Genomic DNA, 22,753 nt, shown 5'->3' on the forward strand with positions numbered 1-22,753 from the left:
TTCTCCATGACATAAGGACTTTTTAGACAGAGCGCTGACAATAAATACCATGAGCAGATACCATTATGAAGACCAAATAGTACCCTTAATTAAAATGATATGGCATTTGACTTCAACTTGACTGAACTCATGAACTTCAGTGACATTTGACACATTAAATTCAATATAGAGTCTAACAAATCTGCACCCAGGGCTGTAATATAGTTTGTGTGAGTGTAGATTATTCCATAGAAGTATAGGGTCAGCAAGACTTGATGAATGATGCCAAAAAAGCCATACTTTATAGTGTTTAATCCATGGTTCAATAGCAAAAAACAACATGGCCTATAAAAAGTGACAGAAACTACAGGTGTTCTATTTTATTTTGATCAGTCTGTTCTCTCAGAGAATTTTCCTGCATGGTAGGAAATGCAAACTTGTATGTATTCAAGGTTTAAAAAGGCTTCTAAGGTTTGTAATTTCCACTTTGAAATGTCAGACTTGATTTGCACTAACAAAACATTTACAGATGTAGAATCTTAATTTGAGCCTGTTTGCTACAGCAGGAACAGAATCCTGCAGCAAACAGGAAATGTGAATTATAATTAATGAAAATTTTTGTAGGGGTTGATACAGATGTAGGATCTTAATTTGATCACCCTGTTGGAGGATACATTTAAAATGTGTAGTGTATTTGAGATTTTAAAAGGATTCTTAAGTTTGTCATTTCCACTATGAAATTTCAGCCTTGATTTTCCCTTATGAAAAATGTAATGTAAAATCAAGGCTGAAATTTCAAAGTGGAAATTACAAACTTCAGAATCATTTTAAAATCTCAAATACACTATAGGTTTAAAATTTCTCCTCCAACAGGGTGATCAAACTTAAGATCCTATATATGTATCAACCCCTAAAAAAATGTTCACTCATTATCATCCACTTAATAATAAAAATGTCCTGTTGCTGCAGGATAATTTTCCTGCTGTGATGGAACTTGACGAATTAAGATAACACATCTGTACCAGTAGGAGACAATATTGATGCTCTATTCTGTTTTCTTCAGGCAACTCCTGTTGTCAAGCATCTGAAAGAGTCTATAACAGTATATAATAAACACACTAGCTCCTATACATTTCATAAAAAAGGCCTACTATTTACCCAACAAATGACTAGTATCAAATATGAAATATGTACTGCCTTTACTCATCATGTAATAAACACAACCACCTCACTTATCAACACCAGCATCTTCATTTATTTTTCCAAAAGCATGTAAAAAAATTAATAAACTACTGAAAGAAAATGATCAGACAAAATACATTTGTGTGCATGTGTGGGTGGGGAGGGAGGGGACACAAATCACATTATTTATAATCATGTTCTTCTACAACACAATTTAACTGGAGTAATAATCCAAAAGAAGAAGAGAGGAGAGTAGAGGTGAAAGACGAGTAAGAGCCAAAACGTCCTTTTGCTTGTAAGGCCACCATCCACAGGTCAAGTTATACAGAATGTTCTTGTTTTTAAATGCATACATTTACATTTTGACAACAGTGACACCTGCATTGAAAAATAAATGTTAAGTCTACATCCAATTTTGCACACAACTACATGACTCGCAGAACACACACAGTCACACAGCTCAGAGACCTGAGCCTCCTGGCACCAGTATGGAAGTGCACCTTCTTTCTTTGTTTCTCTATACAAAGAAAGTTTATTCACAGGATAACGCCATTGTACCTTGGCACACTCCTCACATAACAGACGATATGGACACAGTGTTATTTGATATGATGTTCTTGGTTACAAAGCATTCTGGGTGGTCTCGAGGACTGTTACAAAATCTTAAAAACAAATAGATCACTTTACAACTTGAGGAAATGTAATGAAAAAATGAAAAGCATTCAGGAGAGAGTGGAGGATGAGTGGGTACATAAACTTCTTGCTGAGTAAAGCCACTCATATCCACCACACGGACTAAGTGGAAAACAAGCAGAAAGATTATTTTCATTCACAGGGGATAGGCTGGAACAGGGAGAAAGGTATGTGCACTCCAAAAAAATAACAAAATTGTTTTGAAAAAGCAATAATGTTACAAATAAATGGCTAAAACCATGGCCTAAGGCTTTATTTTCTATTCTGCACAGCATGCTCTGATTAAGCAATGAAGCCCGAGGTGTAGTATATGCCCAACATAGCACAAACCCCCAAGGCGCCTTATTGCTATTATAAACTGGTTCCCAATGTAATTAGATCAGTAAAAATAAATGATTTGTCATACCCGTGGTATGATATACCACGGCTTTCAGCCAATCAGCATTCAGGGCTCGAACTACCTAGTTTATAATTCACAGTAAACTTTCCATCACAATATACATTGTGTCATTCAAGTGTTGTGGCATTGAATACTTTCCAAATGATGTAATTCAATGGCTTTAGTCTCATTCTAAAGCAAGAATGAAGAAAATAAAAATCTTGTCTATTGAGTTTGTTGGCCAAAGCAGGTGTCTCTGTAGAACAGGCCAACCTAAAAATACCTGTAGCACAACCGTTTCATCCCGAGGCCACTCCCACATCTTAAAAAGTGAGTAAAAGCTATACAGAAGAAATTACTGGGGGCAAACGTGTTCATTGACAATTGTGTGATATGTAATATCTCAAGCCTTTACTGGGTCTGGCTGAACTGACTCAAGCATTTCCTACCTCTCTTCTCCCACCAGGAGGCGCTACTCAGGTTCAGGGCACTAGGCCTGGGCTTTACTCACTGCGTAGGAATTCCCCTGAACATGCCCCAGGTCAAACAACATTCCCTGTTAGCACCCACTCCTCATACAGTACTAGGTCCTGGTGCTCAAAATCAGAGATGAAGAAGCAGCGAGACATCCCACTCCATCTTTCTGGTTACATTAGCCAATAAAGTAGACCAGACCCATCTGCTATCTATCACATTGGTGTCGATGGGAGATCCACCATGTTCAGCAGACCGAAACTGACAATCCCCCCCCCCCCCAGAATCACATGATGCAGTCGAGACAAGAAAGCCATGAGGTATTTATCCCCCAACCCCCCCAATTTTTATATATATATTTTCGCAGATGTGATGTCACTGGAGAAGCACAATAATATATATTTTTTTACATTATGTGATTTCACTTGTGGCCCCGTCAGGACCTCCCAGTCATATGTGAATTTCTGCCGCATTCAGAACACAGAATTCTCAGACTTTCGAGCATTCAAGACAACAGGGAAAAAGCTGATGGGATTTTTCCCCCCAAACGGTCATCCAACTCATAATTCTGCGTCAGGAACTCTGGCCTCTTTCTAATGCCGACTTTCCCAACTGGCAGATCACAGACATCAGGATTTGACATTGTTCCCCCACCAGAGTTCACAGTTGTCTTGAAAGATCCGAAAGTCCCGCTTAGTTTTACACACCAACTTAGCCCAATTTAGTACATTAACAGACAGCTCTGCATGGACAGGAAGCAGCAAGGGATATTAGCGTGACACTTGTGGTTTCCTGTTAGGCTATGCTCCCTGTCAATCTAACATTGACTTGTCTGGTTGACATGCATGGTCATATGTGCACAGTATAGTGCGATATGTTCACTAAGCACAAGCTATGTACAAACACCTATGAGATACTTCTCATTTTCAGAATAAAGACAAAAAAAGCCTCTACGAGGGAGAGCAACTTATCGCATGACAGTCAAACCCAGCAAATAAGAGCAAAGAGTGCATTTTAAAACCAGTAAAGTGAAATTAAGAGTCAATGAAGCAGATTAGTTTTAAAAAGTCATCCAGAACACAGGAGGGCAGTACAGACCAAAGGTAATACAGCTAAGACTCGTACAGGACAAACATGCAGAACTGAAACCTAGCAGCCATTCAGATCATAGGAGCAAAAACACATTTGAACAATAAGACAGAGTTCAACTAAATGTACCCAGAGAGAGAGAGAACGTGTGACAGTTTTACTGTACCGTGTTTGTTTCTCAGATAAGTGAACCCTGACAAACTCACAAATTGTCTTCCGCCGGTGCTACCGCAATGCAGAGGACTGGTCTTTAAAAATTGGTGTTAGATTTAATTGACTATATGGAACTAAAAAGAGGTCATAAAATAGTACAAACTAGCTAATGAACCTAGCTCAGTATGGCTGACCTGAGTATGCTCTACAGCGTAGAGTGAACTCCAGCTTCTCTAACCATATGTTCACCTGAGCATACAGTCCCTGCGCCTGTTGTGTCAAAAGGGTGCAAATTTATCCGAAAAATAAACAAGAAAACAATGATAATGTAGTCCTCAAAAAGGACAGCAAAAACATACCACTGGTTTGTGAATAAGCAGTTTGGTCACAATCAACCATTTCAAAAGAGCAAATGTAAAATAAAAATGATACTAAAAAAAACCAAATGAAAGGAATAAACACCCCACTAAATAAAATGTCAAGCGACAGGGGCGTGACTGGCCGGTCATGTGTCTGTCTTCCATGATGTGGAGCGAGCGCACAGGAGCGTTGACTGCACCCCTCATGACATGTTGGAGGTGGAGAAGAGGCAGCTTTGGGGATGAGATGGGAAATACCAGGAGGATACTGCTGACCTGCAAAACTACCCAAAATCTAAAACCAACCCTGACCTTTACCAATTCTGAAAATAAAAGTCGGTTTGCAGGTCAGGAGTGTCCGTATAGCCTTTCCCGTGGGAGAACGGTTGGGACACAGACAGGCGTGGCTACGCAGTCTTTGTTATGTTCTCGCCCTCCTTGGAGGTCCAAAGCTCCTTGTGCTGCTTGCGGCCAAAGCCCTCATCATAGTTGCCTTTGCTCTTGAAGAGCTGCTGGAAGTGCGGCTTGCAGTAGAAATCACCCGAAAGGGCAGCAAATGTGCCCAGGCTGCAGGGAGGGAGGGGCAGAATATAAACAAAAGAACAACACAGTTTGATATGGAGTGAGAGAGAGAGAGTCTCACCTGAGTTTGGTGTTGCAGTGTTTGCAGCAGAAACAGGCCGAGTGGAATATCAGGTTGTTCGCCACCAATCTCTCCATGGGGTAGACGGTCTTCTCACATGACGAGCACACCTCCCTCGGTGTCTTGAAGCTGAAGGACTACGCACATGAACAAAAACCACACCGTTACTATGACTTCAAACATGTGTTTCAATGGAGAAATGAGGCATCATATCAACTTGCTGAGTTGTCGATAACCAATCTATCGAAATGAGTTGCTGTTGAGAGTATGTGAAAACATGTACTGGTCTATAAACTGTAGTTCCATTATGGATGACATCTGAGTAAAGTTCAGTAGGGTGAGACACACTGGGCCAGACAGACAGGTAATGGAGAAGGATAGTGATTAAAAGATAATGTCCTACTGGGTTGAAACCGGGACAAAGGAGGAGGGGGGAGTGATAATGGAGGTATATTTACTTTGGAGCGCTGGACAGGTTTATCTTCAGGGGCATTTCTGTTGTCCTGGAATAAAATGAGTAAACCTCAGTACTTTCCTATTTAGTGTTATTACAACAGAAGTCTAAGCATTCAGGATTTCCCCTGTTATATTGACAATACCATGTCCATAATATCCCTCTCATCCCAGTAGTTTCCACACTCCCGCTCTCTCCCTCCGACAGCTCCATCTGTCAGTGTACTGTACTCCCCAGAGGGCAGGTCAGCTACCTTCTGTCTGGACATGTAAGTAGGTACACTGAACACAATCATAGGGTAGCGCAACCATTTCAAATATTAACCCCAAGCATGATATTACGGACATCCTTAGGATGCTCTCGACTTGCACACAGCACAGAGGTTTAAGAAAGCAACCAACGCCAGTGTTACACTACATCACTAATCTGGAATTCTGATGTACAACTTGAGTCAATAAAAAACCATTTGTTCACGAACCTTACAACAGTTCAGTGTGAGAGCTTGGCCTTAACAGAGAGCACCATTCAGGTCTATAGAACTAAAGGCCTTATGTAATGGAGGCCTGTCTCATTTCTCTACTCGTGGCTCCAAAGCCCTACTCTGACAAACATCCATGGACTTCCTGCTTCAACTTGTCTCAGAGAGACCCTGAACACTCATTCCTATCCATGACAACTGCATTATACCGTACACAAACAAGTTACTTTCAACATACACAAACTCCTAGACCCTACTGTTGGCACGGACTCCCTGTCAAAACCCACGAGGGCAGGACAGGTATCATATTGTCTGCCATATTGCTAACAGATGTTGACCTAGCAGATCATTGTGGAGTTGCTTACAGTCGGTTTGAAACTAGGCCACAAAAGTCTGAACGTCCACAGGGCAGAAATGGGTCAAGCAATTGGTGAAAGGCGCCTAGGTCTCAGCTGTCACACCTGGCTCCAAACACACCTGGTGAAGAATTATACTTCAAAACTATGTGACCGACAGGCTTCAGTAATTTCTCCACATTGACGTCCACGCCGTGAAGCTGGACTAGCAGGTCAATTAGCAGACAGACCGACACACAGACACATGAGTTTAGGCAGACGCACTGAAAAGGCTGTGTACGCTTGTGTGCAGGCCAGACTGCTCTCTGGGAAAGTCCACTGCAGACATCTAAACCCTGACTGCTATGTCAGGAGATTGGTGGTAGTCAGAGGGGGGGCTCCTCATTTGACAGACAACTGTGCACCGCCATATTCTCGCTACAGCCCTTCCATGAAGCCTGTGCAGCAGAAAGGGGGACATTTAGGCTACATTCACACACATTGAAGGGGAGTGGACAGAGCGCTGATCCACAGGGATATTGGTTGTTCACTACAAATCCAGCTCCTCATTGGGTCTGCTCAGTTAGAACGCGATGGAACGGACAGAAAAACTCCATTAAACTGAAATAATGAGCTGTTACAAGCGGTTGAGAGTGAAACCCATCAGCCACTGATTCAATCATGTTGCACTTCACAACTGGCAGCCATTAGGGTCAAAGAAGAGCTCCCCAAAAGCCCTTACACATCATCTAGCATGTGCACAGATAATACAGGTACCACAGAGACTTTGGGAATCCAATTTGTTTTCTATTAAATTGGCGTAACTGTCGCCCACTCACTACTGAACCCTGATGTGAAAATCATGTCAGATATCTTTAAACTGAATGATTGAGGAAGCTGGGGTGTTGCCTTAGTTTGTGAGAACGGAATGTCTGATGGAGGGACTGCAACTTCCTGTAGATGCAATCGCCATCCTGACCATCTTCCTCCTCACCAAGTCTCCTTCATTCTCATATTTGGGTAGGGTACAGGGTGCACTGCTTGGTTGGCTGCATGGTAAACTCACTTCCTGTTGCAACAGGAGAGCAACCATGAGTAACACTCAACAGGAGCTTCATATTTCATAAGATCAATAAACTGCTTCAAAAGGCAATGGTTTCCTGTTTTAGCACAGCATGCAACGTACAGTACCTTACAGCAAAGTGAATCACCAATTCAGGCTAAAGAATTGCCATAGTCACTAAAAGATAATGAAAACAGGAAGAGATACCATGGCAGGCAAGCACACAGTCAGTCCTGGAAGGCTTCTACATGGCTGGTGCCATCTGTCTTCTTTTGCCTTATTTGTACATGAAGACACGCCACTGACTGCCGACCAAAGAATTACGCTGTGGCAGGAAGTAGTCACGACACAGACTTTAAGAGTCCCTGTGGGGAGCCTGCTACAGCTAACTGTCACCCCACTGGGCTTAGAGCACAGGCTGATTACAGCAGATAACTACCACAAGGAATGATCTGTACACAGACCAAACCTCTCCTTAAATGGTGAGAAGGACAGTATGTGCCAACCGTGCACACAACTAAAGGTGCTCAAAAACAGTAGGCTAGATGCAGGCTGCCCATTAGATTAACACATAGTAATTCAATTACAATTTGGTGTACCCATTTAGATTAGTTTGAAGTTGGAACCACTTACTAAAGTCTCCAGCCAGAGAGAAAAGAGCACTTCACTGATTTTGCTAGATCAGACTCCCACCTTTAACATTAATATTCAGCCTCTTACCTGTCATTTATTCACACTAAGCGGAAGAGACACCGCATCTCTGTTTGAGTTTCAAGTAGGCTACACTTCATGTATGTGAGATTCTTCCATGCAGCCATTTGAAGAGTTAGGCCCTGCTGTGCTGCACCCACAGTCAAATCAGGTTGAGACTCTCCCTCTCTGAAGAGGAGCTCCTAATCTCATTACAATGACAAATCCCATTGCCTATTCCCCTGAAGCTCAGACCACCCCAACAATGGCAGGGGGTCTGGGGGTGACTGCACCCTGCCTCGAAGTAAGAGGAGGCCTTCACCAGGGGATGTCTGTTCAGGCCCAGGGAATCCACACTGGGGCTAGCTCTTCCCTAATAAAAGTATTTAGGGAAGGGTTCGGAGCGTCAAGTGCCTGCTTGCACGGGTATGCATCGTCTATGAATTCCATTTACGACTTTGAAACGATCAGCATTAGAAAGCATAAACCAGACCTCTGTCCAATATTTGGGTATGTTTATACAGAGATAACGAGCCTAAAATCGGCCCCTTTTAGAAAGGTTACAGCTACAGACAGGAATATTAACAGTCATGGGAAATCAATGTTTCCATCTAGAGTAGAAAGGCTAAGGGACTTGGTGCTGGTAAGTTTACTTAAAACATTTCACCCCAGGCTGTGTGACACACAGTGTTCTTATGGTAACATACACATAGTGAAACTGGCCCTAGATGTTGAAAGAAGTCAGCGGCCATTCATTTCATTTAGTCTCTCAGCGCATCTTATTTTTAGAACGCTGACCTGCACCCCTTGATGAGACAGATGGATGGAAAATAAACAGTAAAAATGCACTGACTACACCAGCCTGTTAAAGGGCCACCCATTCTGAATGTTATTTTCAGAATAGGGGAACGGCGCCATGAAAAAAAATGGCAGACATTATACATTCCCCCAACCAATTGTGTTTTTTTGTTCGTTTGTTAGCTTTTTTTAAAAACTTATTTTGTACATAATGTTCCCACTACAGTCTCTTATGACCGAAAATAACTGGACATCAGGACCACGATTACTCAGCATGGATAGGCAGAAACCATTTTTCCCTTTAACGAGTCTGACAAGCCCGATGCAAACAATATACCGCTTTCTCGGGAACAGGCCCAGATCCCCATGATTTGCATGAAGAGGAGGCAGAGAAAGTGGCCAAAGGGCGGACTGCCTTCTGAGAATTTGTAGGCGATCGAATAAACCCCCACTTCCTTCCATTCTGCTAGCAAACATGCAATCTTTGGAGAATAAAACAAAAGAGTTACGCTAAAAATTAAACTACCAACGGGACATTAAAAACAAACATCTTAAACTTCACGGAGTAGTGGCTGAACGACGACACCAACATACAGCTGGCTGGTTATACACTGTACCAGCAGGATAGAACAGTGGCGTCTGGTAAGACAAGGGTCAGCGGACTATGTATTTTTGTAAATAACAGCTGGTGCACGATATCTAAGAAAGTCTCGAGCTATTGCTTGCCTGAGGTTGAGTATCTCATGATAAGCTGTAGACCACACCATCTACCTAGTAGCTGTTTACATTCCACCACAGTCAGAGGCTGGCACTAAGACAGCATTGAATGAGCTGTATTCCGTCATAAGAAAACAAGAAAACGCTCACCCAGAGGCGGCGCTCCTAGTAGCCGGGGACATTAATGCAGGGTAACTTAAATCCGTTTTACCTCATTTCTATCAGCATGATAAATGTGCAACCAGAGGGAAAAAACTCTGGACCACCTTTACGCCACACACAGATGCATTCAAAGCGCTCCCTCGCCCTCCATTTGGCAAATCTGACCATAATTATTTCCTCCTGATTCCGGTTTACAAGCAAAAATTAAAGCAGGAAGCACCAGTGACTAGATCAATAAAAAATTGAAAAGTGGTCAGATGAAGCAGATGCAAAGCTACAGGACTGTTTTGCTAGCACAGACTGGAATATGTTCCAGGATTCCTCCAATGGCATTGAAGAGTACACCACATCAGTCATTGGCTTCATCAAAAAGTGCATCAATGACATCGTCCCCACAGTGACCGTAGGTACATACCCCAACCTGAAGCCATGGATTACAGGCAACATCCGCACTGAGCTAAACCTGCCACTTTTAAGGAGTGGGACTCTAACCCAGGAAGCTTATATGAAATCCTACTATGCCCGCCGACGAACCATCAAACAGGCAAAGCGTCAATACAGGACTACGATTGAATCGTAGTACACCGGCTCTGACGCTCGTCAGATGTGGCAGGGCTTCCAAACCATTACAGACTAAAAAGGGAAGCACAGCCGAGAGCTGCCCAGTGACACGAGCTAAACTACTTTATGCTCGCTGCGAGGCAAATGGCACTGAAACATGCATGAGAGCACCAGCTGTTCCGGGAGACTGTGCTCATGCTCTCCGCAGCTGATGTGAGTAAGACCTTTAGACAGGTCAACATTCACAAGGCCGCAGGGCCAGACAGATTACCAAGATGTGTACTGCGAGCATGCGCTGACCAACTGGCAAGTGTCTTCACTGACATTTTCAACCTCTCCCTGTCCGAGTCTGTAATACCAACATGTTTTAAGCAGACCACCATAGTCCCTGTGCCAAAGAACACTAAGGTAACCTGCCTAAATGACTACCGACCAGTAGCACTCACGTCTGTAGCCATGAAGTGCTTTGAAAGGCTGGGCATGGCTCACAACAACACCATTTTCCCAGAAACCCTAGGCCCACTCCAATTTGCATACCGCCCCAACAGATGGCACAATCTCTATTGCACTCCACACTGCCCTTTCCCACCTGGACAAGAGGAACACCTATGTGAGAATGCATTGACTACAGCTCAGCGTTCAATACCATAATGCCCTCAAAGCTCATCAATAAGCTAAGGATCCTGGGACTAAACACCTCCCTTTGCAACTGGATCCTGGACTTCCTGATGGGCCGACCCCAGGTGGTAAGGGTAGGTAACAACACATCCGCCACGCTGATCCACAGCACAGGGGACCCTCAGGGGTGCGTGCTCAGTCCACTCCCGTACTCTTTATTCACTCATGACTGCATAAGCAGGCACGACTCCAACACCACCATTAAATTTGCCGATGACAACAGTGATAGGCCTGATCACTGACAACAACGAGACTGGCTATAGGGAGAAGGTCAGAGATCTGGCCGTGTGGTACCAGGACAACAACCTCTCCCTCAACGTGATCAAGACAAAAGGAGATAATTGTGGACTAGAGGAAAAGAATAACCGAGCACACTAGAGGTCGACCGATTAATTAGGGCCGATTTCAGGTTTTCATAACAATCGGTATTTTTGGCCACCGATTTGCCGATATATATTTTTTTTTTTACACCTTTATTTAACTAGGCAAGTCAGATTAAGAACACATTCTTATTTACAATGACGGCCTAGAAACGGGGGTTAACTGCCTTGTTCAGGGGGGATTCGTTTTTGCAACCTTCGGTTACCAGTCCAACGCTCTAACCACCTGCCTTACATTGCACTCCACAAGGATTAACAGGCTGACTACCTGTTACGTGAGGGCAGCAAGAAGCAAAGGTAAGTTGCTAGCTAGCATTAGACTTATAAAAAACTATCAATCTTAACATAATCACTAGTTAACTACACATGGTTGATGATATTACTAGTTTATCTAACGTGTCCTGTGTTGCATATAATCGATGCGGTGCCTGTTAATTTTCATTGAATCACAGCCTACTTCGACAAACGGGTGTTGATTTAACAAGCGCATTTGCAAAAAAAGTACTGTCGTTGCACCAATGTACCTAACCATAAACATCAATGCCTAACAGGAATATTTAGACTTAGCCACTCGTTAGATAAAATACGGAACGGTTTCGTATGTCACTGAAAGAAAAAAACGTTTGTTTGAGATGATGTTTCCGGATTCGACCATAATGACCTAAAACTCGTATTTCTGTGTGTTTATTATATTATAATTAAGTCTATGATTTGATAGATCAGTCTGACTGAGCGGTGGTAGGCAGCAGCAGGCTCGTAAGCATTCATTCAAACAGCCCTTCGCTGTGCTTCAAGCATTGCGCTGTTTATGACTTCAACCTGGGTGGGTATAATTTGTGGAACGTTCCAACAGGAATCTATTCCAAAAACTTCGTAAATAACAAGGTTTCCAAAAAACAACGCATACAAAGTTGTATAGCTGCAGAATAAGATACCGGGTAGGGAGTGGTCTATTTCATTGCGTTTTTCACTCATCACGTTTATTCCGAAAAATGTCTGTCCTCACTCTGGTTGCCTATGGACAAACATTACGGATAAGCTACGTGGTGAGTTGATGCCTATTCAGCAGCTAGTTAGCTAGGTTTGTATACGTTGCTACTTTGTATGCGTTGTTGGTTGGCAACCTTTTACTTTACGTTTTTTGGAACAGATTCCTGTTGGAACATTCCACAAATTATACCCACCCCTTCAAGCCTGTCAACTCCCAAGATTAGGCTGGTGTAACCGATGTGAAATGGCTAGCTAGTTAGCCGGGTGCACGCTAATAGCGTTTCAAACGTCACTCGCTCTGAGACTTGGAGTAGTTGTTTCCCTTCCTCTGCATGGGTAACGCTGCTTCGAGGGTGGCTGTTGTCGATGTGTTCCTGGTTTGAGCCCAGGTAGGAGCGAGGAGAGGGACGGAAGCTATACTGTTACACTGGCAATACTAAAGTGCTTATAAGAACATCCAATAGTCAAAGGTATATGAAACACAAATCGTATAGAGAGAAATAGTCCTATAATTCCTATAATAACTACAACCTAAAACTTCTTACCTGGGAATATTGAAGACTCATGTTAAAAGGAACCACCAGCTTTCATATGTTCCCATGTTCTGAGCAAGGCACGTAAACATTAGCTTTCTTACATGGCACATATTTTACACTTTTACTTTCTTCTCCAACACTTTGTTTTGCATTATTTAAACCAAATTGAACATTTTTCATTATTTATTTGAGGCTAAATTGATTTTATTGATGTATTATATTAAGTTAAAATAAGTGTTCATTCAGTATTGTTGTAATTGTCATTATTACAAAAAAATATATAATAATAATTATCGGCCGATTAATCGGTATCGGCTTTTTTTGGTCCTCCAATAGTCGGTATCAGTGTTGAAAAATCATAATCGGTCGACCTCTAAAGCACACCCCCCATTCTCATCGACGGGACTGTAGTGGAGCAGGTCGAGAGCTTCAAGTTCCTTCGTGTCCATATCACCAACCAACTAACATGGTCCAAGCACACCAAGACAGTCATGAAGAGGGCACGACAAAACCTACTCCCCCTCAGAAGACTGAAAATATTTGGCACGGGTCCTCAAAAGGTTCTACAGCTTCACCATCGAGAGCATCCTGACTGGTTGCATCACTGCCTGGTATGGCAACTGCTCGGCCTATGACCGCAAGGCACTACAGAGTACAGAGGGTAGTGTGTACGGCTCAGTATATCACCGGGGCCAAGCTTCCTGCCATCCAGGACCTCTATACCAGGCGGTGTCAGAGGAAGGCCCTAAAAATGGTCAAAGAGTCCAGCCACAATAGTCATAGACTGTTCTCTCTGCTACCGCACAGCAAGGAGTACCGGAGCACCAGGTCTAGGTCCAAGAGGCTTCTAAACAGCTTCTACCCATAAGCCATTAGACTCGAACGCCTAATAAAATGGCTACCCAGACTACTTGCATTGCCCCCCCTCTTTTACGCTGCTGCTACTCTCTGTTGTTATCTTCTATGCATAGTCACTTTAATAGCTCTACCTACATGTACATATTATCTCAACTAACCGGTACCCCCCCCCCCTGTATATAGTCTCGCTATTGTTATTTTATTGCTGCTCTTTAATTACTTGTTACTTTTATTTCTTAACTATATTTTTATTTTATTTTATTTTTTAAAACAGCACTGTTGGTTAGTAAGCATTTTGGTAAGTAAGCATTTCACTCTAAGGTCTACACCTGTTGTACTCGGCGCATGTGACAAATGCAATTTCATATTTGTGACCCGAGTGATTCCCTGGATCATTTCATGTTTTCATACGCATCAGAGTTGATGGCGTTCAAGGAGGCAGAAATCCGTCTGGTATGACGTAGCAGTGATAAAGTCTCTCTCACTACACTGGAAGTTAATAGGAATACGACTTTTAGATTTCGAAAACATCTATCATACATGTCAGATTTCAAAATTCAGGAGGACGTCTTCTCTCAAATGAGCCAGTCGTGCCAATTCATTTTATTTTTTTACTGGAGCCCAAAAGACTCCCAGTCACTCCTTGAAGGAGAGCGCTCCTTGTCCCAGAATCGGACTCGTGGCCCACTGACGTAGCATGGACAAATTTTGCACTGTACATCTGCCGTTGTGAATGTCAGTCTCCACTCTGAGGCACATCGATCTGCAGGTGGAACATGGTGAGATTGTAGACTCCTAAATTGATAGTGGAGTATGTTAAGGCGATTTCACAGCTAACTAGCTAGAGATGGATGGCACTGGGGTGAGAAGGGAAAGTCAGTGGACGTTTCTGGTCACAGGTGGATCTGAAACAAGGCCACCATGTCCAATGTACAAGCCTCAGCTAACAAATAAGTGAGGCAGTATCGAGGCTGTAAAACCACTAAATTAGCAAGTTTCTTTCCAACCTCTGTCAGTTGACAAGTCTTTCTTCACTTTCACACGTCAGGGGAGGCCATTTCCTGTAAGGCTGCGGTGAGAGATGTTGTCCTTATATGACTAGTGACAGAGAGCCTCAATGCCATAATCACGGATGCGAAACCTGTCTAGGGAGGTAACAGCTGAGACTGAAAAACAGGGGTCACGATTGTCTAAGGAACATTTCTGAATAACATCTACTCTCAGCTTTCACACATTCCCACTGGCATAACCGAACATTTTACGGAGATCCCATCTCAAAAAGGTGATGAGAAATGTTTCATCTGAGATTTGAACCCACAACCTTTGGCTTGAGGTCAGCCATTAACAATATTGCTCTCTATTGACTTTAGCATGTAGGGACACAGCGAGAAGCCGCTGATCATGCATTTAATGAAGTCACTCAAAAAACAGCTCTCAGCGTCAAACCTAAGAACTGATACGACGTATCGCACAGAGAAGAGAAGGTTGCGCAACCAAAGCCTGTGGAGGGACAGGAATTCATGGAAGACAGGTCCCATCGCGTTGACCAAAACACATGCAAATCTGAAGTCTACCATTCCATTGGAATTTCACAAAACATGGGAGATTTTACAACTACAGCGCAAGATACCTTCTGCCCCCTTTGCCTGTTGTGTCAGGCTGTGTGACAGCAGAGGCAGGAGACAAAAGCATGAACTTTTACACCTACGCATCCCAACATATGAGAAGTGGGTGGTGTGATGCAGTAGGCATTCTTCAGTAAACCAGGATGCCCACAGTATATACTGCACATGTAGACACTTTGCTGCTGTCATTCTCACGTGAGGCGAGGTTGCTGTGGAAAATGTTGAATTTTTTACTGGGCAGTGTGCACAGTTTGTCCTTGGGCCCTCCCAATGTGATTGCAATTGCTTGGTACTAGGATGTAAGATCAGCCAACAGGAAGGTTATCTAACCGATGGAAACGTTTAAACGTCTTGTTGAGTTTGCATCTAAAAAAAATTATAATAATATTCACAACAAGCAACGATACAATAGAGCAGGTGTAAACAATGAACCGTTAGTGCCATTTAGGAAGTTTGTTTTCAAGAGGCTTCCATGTCAAAATAATAAAGACAGGAGCGGAAAAGTTTGGGGCAGAAACGGCTGGGATAAATCCCATAATGCTGTGTGAATGAAGTCTTACATCCCTCCAGGGCATTAAAAACAATGATTATTGGATTACTTCTGACATGTTTCTTTCCCTGACCATGGTTCATTGCTAGTTATCAATATTTGGGACTTCTACCCAAGTGTGCTACATAATGACTGAATCAAATTAAATGTTTCAAAAAAACATTCATTTTTAAAAAGCAATCTACAAGGGAATGGCATTTGTCATTATGCCATGTCTTAGTTTATCTTTGGTCAGGCTATTGTTCAATGATACCCTGACTTCAAGACTGAGGTATCAAAAACGATGAATAATTTAACTGCACCATTAGGCTAGCTAAAATGGCCATAACCAACTGGGCAGCTTTGGCTACCTACCTTTCCTCATTCATAGTCCTCTATCTCCCACTCACACCCTCCATTGATCTGCACCTAAAACATACAGCACCTGACCGTTCTCTTTTTGCACTCCCTGTCCAATGACTGTAGTAAGGTACTGTCATCTACACCATCCCAACAGACCATCTCTGTGACCGTCTGTAAAAATAAATCTGACACCATGAGGACCGGCCAGCTATGGAGGAAAGCTCAATGAAGTGCACATGGAGCTGTTCACTCCAAAACAAGTGTAAACATTTCCCATAGTTGTATAAAGGAAACATGTGCACTATATGGTTACTTCAATTGGACCTGCAAGTAATGTAATGAACACATTTTACATTGTGACCAAAGCCTCGCCGCCGCTCTGACAGACAGAGGCAGTATGTGCCTTTGACAAGTCATTGGGCAATGGTGCATATGGCTGTACAATGGAAATGTTTCAAGGAAACTGTGGGGGCAATTCTCAATGCAGCCTAGGTGTCAATACAAGCAGACAGTCTTGGCACGTTCAACGTAGACAGTGAAACCAGCTTCTCTCCGCGCTGAAGTCAATCACTCAGAACAAACGTCTCGCCACAGAAGCTTGCCCCACAAATCCGCCAGCATTGACGTAAATCTGTCTTCAAACCATGTGTCAATTCTCGGCCAAAATTACAGACAGCACATCTACATATCCCCAGTCTGTACCCACAAAGTGGCGGTAAACGAAAGTGATCATATGCCAAGGCAGTAATTATAGAGATCGGCGTCTTGATTTGATAGAGAGCTGGTCTGGCAAGACCGCAGATAGGGCAGTAAATGTGTTCTCCAAGGTCTCAACTTGGAGAACATTATGCGGGAATGGAAGAAAACACCATTTGAAACAGGTACTTTACCCACTGCTAGTGCTGGGCCATGCTGCTACTGTCATGAGCTCGCAGGGAGCCAGATAATTCACAGGGGTGTTACAATAAATCAATATATGATATAATTGATGCATTTCTAGGCTAATACCGTTCACCATGACACAGTGTTGGCTTGCAATGATGCGGTCTCCTCATTGCCTTCCAGTTCCAACAACCGCCGTGCGCCTACCACACCAGAATCCCTTCCACAGCCCTTTATGTAACAGGGGAGAGACGCCAGGTTCTGTGCACCAAATAATGGCTGGCATGATTAGGTAATAACAGTACGTAGACATTAAGATTGTCATCAGCCAGCCAGAGAGCGCTTCTGAAGCCAAACTGGGTGATGTATATGAATGGCAGGCGTTAACTTCATAAAATGGTAAAAATAAAAACATGTATACTATGCACAGCCACAATCTGTTGAGAAAACCAACAAAGGCGATCGACAGTGCACATTCCTTCTGATTCTACATCAGAATGATCAAACTAAAGTTAAACAAGTGCACTTTATCCTAAAACATAACAGACAATGACTGTTTAAAGCTTCACTTGAGGCAAAACATAAAACAAAGCCTCAACCAGTGAGAATAGTGCTCCGCTATTGCGCTAGCTCGCAAGCTAACGTAACCAGTAAATATGTATCGTTTGAGATAAGCTCATTTTGAGTGAAATGCTGGGAAGCTGCACAATGCCGTACATAATGCCGGATTGATTATTAATTAGCGTGCAACAAAAAAATGACCAGAGATGGCAAGTTGGCACAGTGCAATAAAATAGCGTTACATTGCACGTTTTTGCCCTATTTAAAAACAGAACAGCAGGGTAAACATGAGCCATTCCGCCAAAAAAACGGAATGGATGGCTAGCAACCTTGGTAGCTAGCGAGTTAGCATCGAGTGGACATCACCTCATCACAAAAGGAGAGGGAGGGGGAAGAGAGGGTATGCTGTCGCTAGCTAGCCATCTCTGTACAAGAAACGCGAGCAATGGTCGAGAAGCACTTACCATCTGTGTACTTTTGTCAACGTTTAAATAGAAAGACAATTTGGTGATCAATAGGCTGTGATCGACTGCTTTCTCATTCGTTTCCCCGATTTCTGTTGTCAGGATTCTTCCTACAGACCCGGCGAGTTACCTCAGCTTGGCTCCCCAGCTCTTGCTTTTCAAGAGTCGTTTTTTTTTGTTCTTTATATTAGCAGGATGTTGCACGCTATTGGTTCCAGTCACCCCCCCCCCTCTCTCCTCTTCACCAGGCTCTCTCCCCTTCACCCCACCCCGCTCTCTTACCCCACCCCGCTCTCTTACCCCACCCCGCTCTCTTACCCCACCCCGCTCTCTTACCCCACCTCCCTCTACTGAAACGGTCATTCCTAAGAAAAAGGGATTCAAAAAAAGATTAACAGTGTAAATCAGTCCTAGGTTTAAAATAAAAAAAGAAACTAACACAGATGAATATGCCTACATCACAACTAATTGTCATCCCTTTTGCTGACAGGGAAGAAAAATAAGCACCTTTCTGCTCTTTAAAAAAATGATTAACAAATCAATACAAGATGTACATGGAGGAAACACCTTTCGACTCTCATCTACACAGTCTGACTGCACTGACACTAATGTTTTGTGTGCTGCAGATGACAAAGAACCCAAAGTGCACTGTACATGTAACAAGTCTCAGCACATTTCTGTCCAAAGTCCAGTGACTGTTGAGGTTTATGTCTGGGTAGGTAGGTATGAACCACTCTTTGGCCTGTGGCCCAGCAAAGAACAAGTTCCACATTTACGAGGCTGAGAAATCCTGCCGAATTCAAATAATTTGTAACAGCTCGAAGAATAGCACCCTCAACCATTAATTCCTGCTCAGTTTAACTAACATTCACAGCACACGTCTGTTATGCCCAGTCTTGCCAACAGTTGGCTTTGTGATGGGAACCTGTGTTTAAATATGACATACATGCAAAAGTTGAGCATGATAATAGTAGCGCTTAAAATACCATGAAAGCAATTGGTTGTGTATGATAATTAAAAAAAAGACCAAAGAGTTAAGTGTGAAATGGCTGTGTCGTTTGCTGCTGATGTCTTCATTAACTGTTAGGTCCATGTAAGTGCATTTTGTGTGGAGTCAAGGGTGACCCAGAGTCCAGTTATTGAAAACAGATGTTGAGAGGCCTTCATCACACTAGAAGTAGAAGGGTGTGTGGGTCTAAGTGGGGGATGGTGTATAGGCTATTCTGTACTGAGAGAAAAGGGTTGGGGTAGTTACTCTTGAGACTGGAAAACACCTACCATCTAGTGGGGGGTTATTGTGATTGCATTATGGTTGTTGGTGGTGGTGTGGGATCATTTACCACATTACTTTCAGTATCAGATATACTGTACGCTCTAACTAACTGTTTTTTAGGAGACTCAAGTCTGAAGACCCTGCAGGTCTATGGCAATGCCTGCAATAGTATTGCACGTAACACATAAGGTCTTCGTAAACAAACACATGAATGTCACTTAGTAAAAGCAGAAGCAGCCCGTGTCCACCACCTTTTCCTGTCATCCATCCAGCTAGTTTTTCACCCTGTATTTGAATACTGAGTATTGACATTAGTGCACCATTGACTATGAATCCTGCTAACCTTCAGAAAGCACGGCAGTGGGGTGTTTAGTTACTTCCGTGAGGAGTCTGTCACCATGGGTTTTGCTGGAGCCATTCAGTGCCGTGAATGACTCACTACATACAGTGAGGGAAAAAAGTATTTGATCCCCTGCTGATTTTGTACGATTGCCCACTGACAAAGAAATGATCAGTCTATAATTTTAATGGTAGGTTTATTTGAACAGTGAGAGACAGAATAACAACAACAAAAAATCCAGAAAAACGCATGTCAAAAATGTTATAAAATGATTTGCATTTTAATGAGGGAAATAAGTATTTGACCCCTCTGCAAAACATGACTGAGTACTTGGTGGCAAAACCCTTGTTGGCAATCACAGAGGTCAGACGTTTCTTGTAGTTGGCCACCAGGTTTGCACACATCTCAGGAGGGATTTTGTCCCACTCCTCTGTGCAGATCTTCTCCAAGTCATTAAGGTTTCGAGGCTGACGTTTGGCAACTCGAACCTTCAGCTCCCTCCACAGATTTTCTATGGGATTAAGGTCTGGAGACTGGCAAGGCCACTCCAGGACCTTAATGTGCTTCTTCTTGAGCTACTCCTTTGTTGCCTTGGCCGTGTGTTTTGGGTCATTGTCATGCTGGAATACCAATCCATGACCCATTTTCAATGCCTTGGCTGAGGGAAGGGGGTTCTCACCCACGATTTGAAGGTACAAGGCCCCGTCCATCGTCCCTTTGATGCGGTGAAGTTGTCCTGTCCCCTTAGCAGAAAACCATCCCCAAAGCATAATGTTTCCACCTCCATGTTTGACGGTGGGGATGGTGTTCTTGGGGTCATAGGCAGCATTCCTCCTCCTCCAAACACGGCGAGTTGAGTTGATGCCAAAGAGCTCCATTTTGGTCTCATCTGACCACAACACTTTCACCCAGTTGTCCTCTGAATCATTCAGATGTTCATTGGCAAACTTCAGACGGGCATGTATATGTGCTTTCCTGAGCAGGGGGACCTTGCGGGCGCTGCAGGATTTCAGTCCTTCACGAGTAGTGTGTTACCAATTGTTTTCTTGGTGACTATGGTCCCAGCAGATCCTCCCATGTAGTTCTGGGCTGATTCCTCACCGTTCTCATGATCATTGCAACTCCACGAGGTGAGATCTTGCATGAAGCCCCAGGCCGAGGGAGATTGACAGTTCTTTTGTGTTTCTTCCATTTGCGAATAATCGCACCAACTGTTGTCACCTTCTCACCAAGCTGCTTGGCGATGGTCTTGTATCCCATTCCAGCCTTGTGTAGGTCTACAATCTTGTCCCTGACATCCTTGGAGAGCTCTTTGGTCTTGGCCATGGTGGAGAGTTTGGAATCTGAGCACTTCCTTTAAGAGTGTGCTCCTAATCTCAGCTCGTTACCTGTATAAAAGACACCTGGGAGCCAGAAATCTTTCTGATTGAGAGGGGGTCAAATACTTATTTCCCTCATTAAAATGCAAATCAATTTATAACATTTTTGACATGCGTTTTTCTGGATTTTTTTGTTGTTATTCTGTCTCTTACTGTTCAAATAAACCTACCATTAAAATTATAGACTGATCATTTCTTTGTCAGTGGGCAAACATACAAAATCAGCAGGGGATCAAATACTTTTTCCCTCACTGTAATCTGGTAGAATTTGCAGTCAGAAGAGCCACGGCTCTTACCTCTGTCTCCCTGCACCACACTGATGAGTCCACCAGAATATCTTTGGCCAACCTCTCAATCTCACGGAGCTGAACAAAAGAACTGAAAGGACAAGAGTGACGTTTAGGTTCATAGGATGGGGTTGTCTTTTCTAAATACAAAATAAAAGGATGGGTGGGAGGTAACGCCATGGGTAGCTCTGCAAAGCTTATCGACATGGAGACTAAATTAAATCCACTTGAACAAAAAGGGTTTAGATGTTACAATGCTATTCGATTAGCAAATGAGTAAAGTGCAAAAGTATGCACAGCAATAGGTTAAATCAGGGGTTCTCAAACTTTTTGGGGCCGTGGACCCCTTATATTAGCAAATTCATCAGGGATCCCCCACAATCTGAACACAACTCTAGTGAGATAATAATAGCATACAAGGAGGTTTACTATGACTTCGGGCAGTGAATGGCCAGACAACACAAGTCTCAGGCCCATGGAAGGAAGATTTGAAAGGCCCATCTCTTGGCATCGGAGAGAACATTTAGCAGTTTAAGCTAATTTCCTGAAGTTCTACAGATTGTCATGTGGCAAAGAGATTTTGTTGTTGTTGCAGTTTTAAAACTAATATCCTGCAAGAGAGAGAACTTAGCAATTTTAAAGCTACAATTACAGTGCATTCATGTAAAAAAAAATGGGGGAAGGGGGAATACAAGTATTGAGTTGAAAAATGTACCTTTGGTGGAGAACTGTAACTCAGTAAAATCTTTGAAATTGTTGCATGTTGAGTTTATTCCTGTGAGCCTCCCAGGCCCATGTTGCCCAGGGTTAAGAACATACATTGTAAATTAATAATATTACATTGTATTACACCCTTAATTTATTCCGTGGATCCCTTGGCCAAAATTAGTTTAATCGGTTAGTAATAGTCATAAAAAAATAAAGTACATTTTTGATATACACTGAACAAAAATAAACTCAACATGCAACAATTTCAAAGATTTTACTGAGTTACAGTTCATATAAGGATATCAGTTAATAGAAATACATTAATTAGGCCCTAATCTATGGATTTCACATAATGGAAATCCATAGATTGTCCGTAGTTTATGCCTGCCCATACCATAACCACACCACCACTATGGGGCACTCTGTTCACAACGCTGACATCAGCAAACCGCTCGCCCATACAACGCCAAACACACTGTCTAGCATCTGCCCGGTACAGTTGAAACCGTGATTCTTCCTTGAAGAGCACACTTCTTCTTTGACGAAAAGATCATTAGACTCCTTTAAATCTGCCTATTTCTCCAAAGCTCAGTTGTCCTGAGTCTGCACAACACTGCCAGGACCTATGATCAAGAGAGACACTCAAGTTTTTTAATACTATATCTCTTGACACATTGATGAAAATAGTCTT

General features: G+C 42.9%; 1 protein-coding gene across 2 annotated transcripts; it reads right to left on the bottom strand.

The window, feature by feature from the left end:
- Positions 1 to 1,211: 1,211 nt before the first annotated feature.
- LOC115203822 (LIM domain-containing protein 2) lies at positions 1,212 to 18,264 on the bottom strand. 2 transcript variants are annotated; one of them, XM_029768856.1, is made up of 4 exons: positions 18,076 to 18,264; positions 5,410 to 5,454; positions 4,952 to 5,088; positions 1,212 to 4,875 (listed from the first exon to the last, which is right to left on the bottom strand). In XM_029768856.1, exons 1-4 carry the CDS (start codon positions 18,076 to 18,078, stop codon positions 4,716 to 4,718), a joined length of 345 nt encoding a protein of 114 aa, XP_029624716.1. In that variant the 5' UTR covers positions 18,079 to 18,264; the 3' UTR covers positions 1,212 to 4,715. The 2 variants fall into 2 exon arrangements, with proteins under 2 accessions (XP_029624716.1, XP_029624723.1); XM_029768863.1 differs by lacking the exon at positions 5,410 to 5,454 and having other exon boundaries at positions 18,076 to 18,263.
- Between the last annotated feature and the right edge of the window lie 4,489 nt (positions 18,265 to 22,753).

The sequence above is a fragment of the Salmo trutta genome, chromosome 1 (assembly GCF_901001165.1).
Source record: "Salmo trutta chromosome 1, fSalTru1.1, whole genome shotgun sequence".
NCBI classification, from domain to species: Eukaryota; Metazoa; Chordata; class Actinopteri; order Salmoniformes; family Salmonidae; genus Salmo; species Salmo trutta.

Bases quoted from the DNA above. Each gene is read 5' to 3' on its own strand.
- LOC115203822 (XM_029768856.1), bottom strand. The intron at 5,089-5,409 runs GTAAATATACCT...TCATGTGCGTAG, and splicing joins AACCTGTCCAGCGCTCCAAA to TCCTTCAGCTTCAAGACACC. The intron at 4,876-4,951 runs GTGAGACTCTCT...CCCTCCCTGCAG, and splicing joins CACTGCAACACCAAACTCAG to CCTGGGCACATTTGCTGCCC.